Source organism: Pundamilia nyererei, unplaced genomic scaffold (genome assembly GCF_000239375.1).
Source record: "Pundamilia nyererei isolate P.nyererei 1_Seehausen unplaced genomic scaffold, PunNye1.0 scaffold00229, whole genome shotgun sequence".
NCBI classification, from domain to species: Eukaryota; Metazoa; Chordata; class Actinopteri; order Cichliformes; family Cichlidae; genus Pundamilia; species Pundamilia nyererei.
Genome location: NW_005187630.1, coordinates 415,229 through 417,175, shown reverse-complemented (window position 1 = coordinate 417,175; position 1,947 = coordinate 415,229). Strand labels below are relative to the sequence as shown.

The window sequence follows — 1,947 nt, the reverse complement described above, 5'->3', positions numbered from 1 at the left end:
ATCCTCCTCCAATCATTTCTAAGCTCTTTATTCTTGCTCTCTCCTCAGATCTGATTATGACATGGAGTATGACAAATACCCGGATGACTGCTATAACCGGTAAGTCCATGAATGGTTCATAGAACTGCTTTTTAAATGGGGGAGACCCCAAGAAGGATCAATGATCAGTGATCTATACAAAGTTAAATGTGTGTTGTTCAGTTGCACTGGCACTTTGGTAAAGTTCAGTTTGGTTTGTTGCCACTCAAACAAAAAACACTGCATTTTCAAATTTTAACTCAAAACTGAACCTTTTTCTAAACCTGTCCAAGTAGTTTTGGTGCCCCAAACTCAGCCCACACAATCGCAATCAACTATGGAAAACAGCGGCTGGAGCTTGTGACATGACCAAAAATGATTACCATATGCAATGAACTTGTGACCTTGTTGCTTTTGAAATGTTTGCGTCAAAGAAACAATTTGTCTGCATTTATAAATAAGACGGCAGTTATCTGCAGACCCTCGCCAATCTTTCTGTGTGTGTGCAGTCAGACTGGGAGGGACTGCAACTGTTTGGAGACAGGTTGCTTCTTGGCAGGTAATCCGTGCAGTCACATGGTGGTTGACACTGATTGCCCTTCAGAGGTGAAGGTTGTTGCATTTCCAACTTCTGGATGACCAGAAGCGGCTCTTTCGGCTCGGCTCACTAAAAACAGACGGCTTTTTCGTTTATATATAAATATATACGGGGGCCTCTAGAGACAAAGCATGTACAAACTCCAAAACACAACGGGTGTGTGTGTGTGTGTGTATCTATATACATATATATTAGGGGTGCAACGATACATAAAATTCACGGTTCGGTTCGATACTTTGGTGTCACGGTTCGATATTTTTTCGATACAAAAAATGTTCATGCCTTTTTTAATTTGTAATTTATTAAGATCATAAATATTTCTTTTAACTCAAAAATACAGTTTTTAAATTAAATGTTGCTGAAACAACAAAATAATTAAAAAAAATAAAAGAGTTTGGAAACGAGTTTATTACAGAGAAATGTCCTTTTTCAAAATAAAAGCTATGCTATACCCTTCTTCTGGGGTATATTCTGGGGAGCATATTGAACATATCAGGTCCCCATAAAATGAACCACTCTTTAATGGACCTCCCCTTACACTCATCTTCTGGGGTGCTAGCACTTAGCTGCATATACAACAAAAACAACTTAAATAAAAGATCCACTTAAATACAAACTAAAACATAGTTTACACAATTTCCATGTTCTTCTTCAGAAAAATTAGGATGTCCACATGTTCTGCTGACAGTACAGATCTGCTTGCTGTGACAATGTCACCTGCTGTGGAAAACACCCTCTCATTTGGGACAGAGGTTCCAGGTGCAACCAAGTAACACTGTGCCAACTTGGAAAGATGAGGGTAGAAGCTGTGATGTTCCTGCCACCATCTCAGTGGGTTATCATCTGTGGGAATGCAGTCTGCTAAACTGTACAAGTTAATTTCCTCCTCTGCCACTTCGGCTGCAGACCTGGTCCTTGGCTCCTGTGCCATGAACAGTTCTCCAAACAACTCCTTCATGGCCGACTTTTTCTCTGGTGGAGATGCTGTTGGGGAATCTGAAGAGTTTGCTGCTTGAGTCTCTGCGGAGCTCGCAGTTTCTGTTGTGCCTGCAGCTTGGTCCTGAGGAAATATAAACAACCAAACTGTTGTATTTGTTTAAATAATATTATAAATTTTTATATTTATAAATCAAGCAGTAGCAAAATAAAATTTCAAAAATGAAAAAAAAAATGTACTTGTTCAATGCTCAGGACAAGCTCTGTGGTGCGTGCTCCATAGACTCTCAGCTGAGTGACATCATCCAAGTGTCACAGGGACTTGAATCGTGGATCTAAAGCTGTGCACTTGTGTAGGTAATTCTGAAGGACACGATCAGCGTATCTCTGCTCCA

The 1,947-nt window shown here is 40.0% G+C and overlaps 1 protein-coding gene across 2 annotated transcripts in view; it reads left to right on the top strand.

The window, feature by feature from the left end:
* LOC102199896 (RNA-binding Raly-like protein) overlaps positions 1 to 1,947 on the top strand; it is an 81,567-nt gene that overhangs the window by 33,276 nt on the left and 46,344 nt on the right. For both annotated transcript variants that reach the window (XM_005748769.1, XM_005748768.1), the window contains exon 3: positions 49 to 99. In XM_005748769.1, the coding sequence (XP_005748826.1) occupies positions 49 to 99 (51 nt within the window). The remainder of the gene's footprint in view (positions 1 to 48; positions 100 to 1,947) is intronic.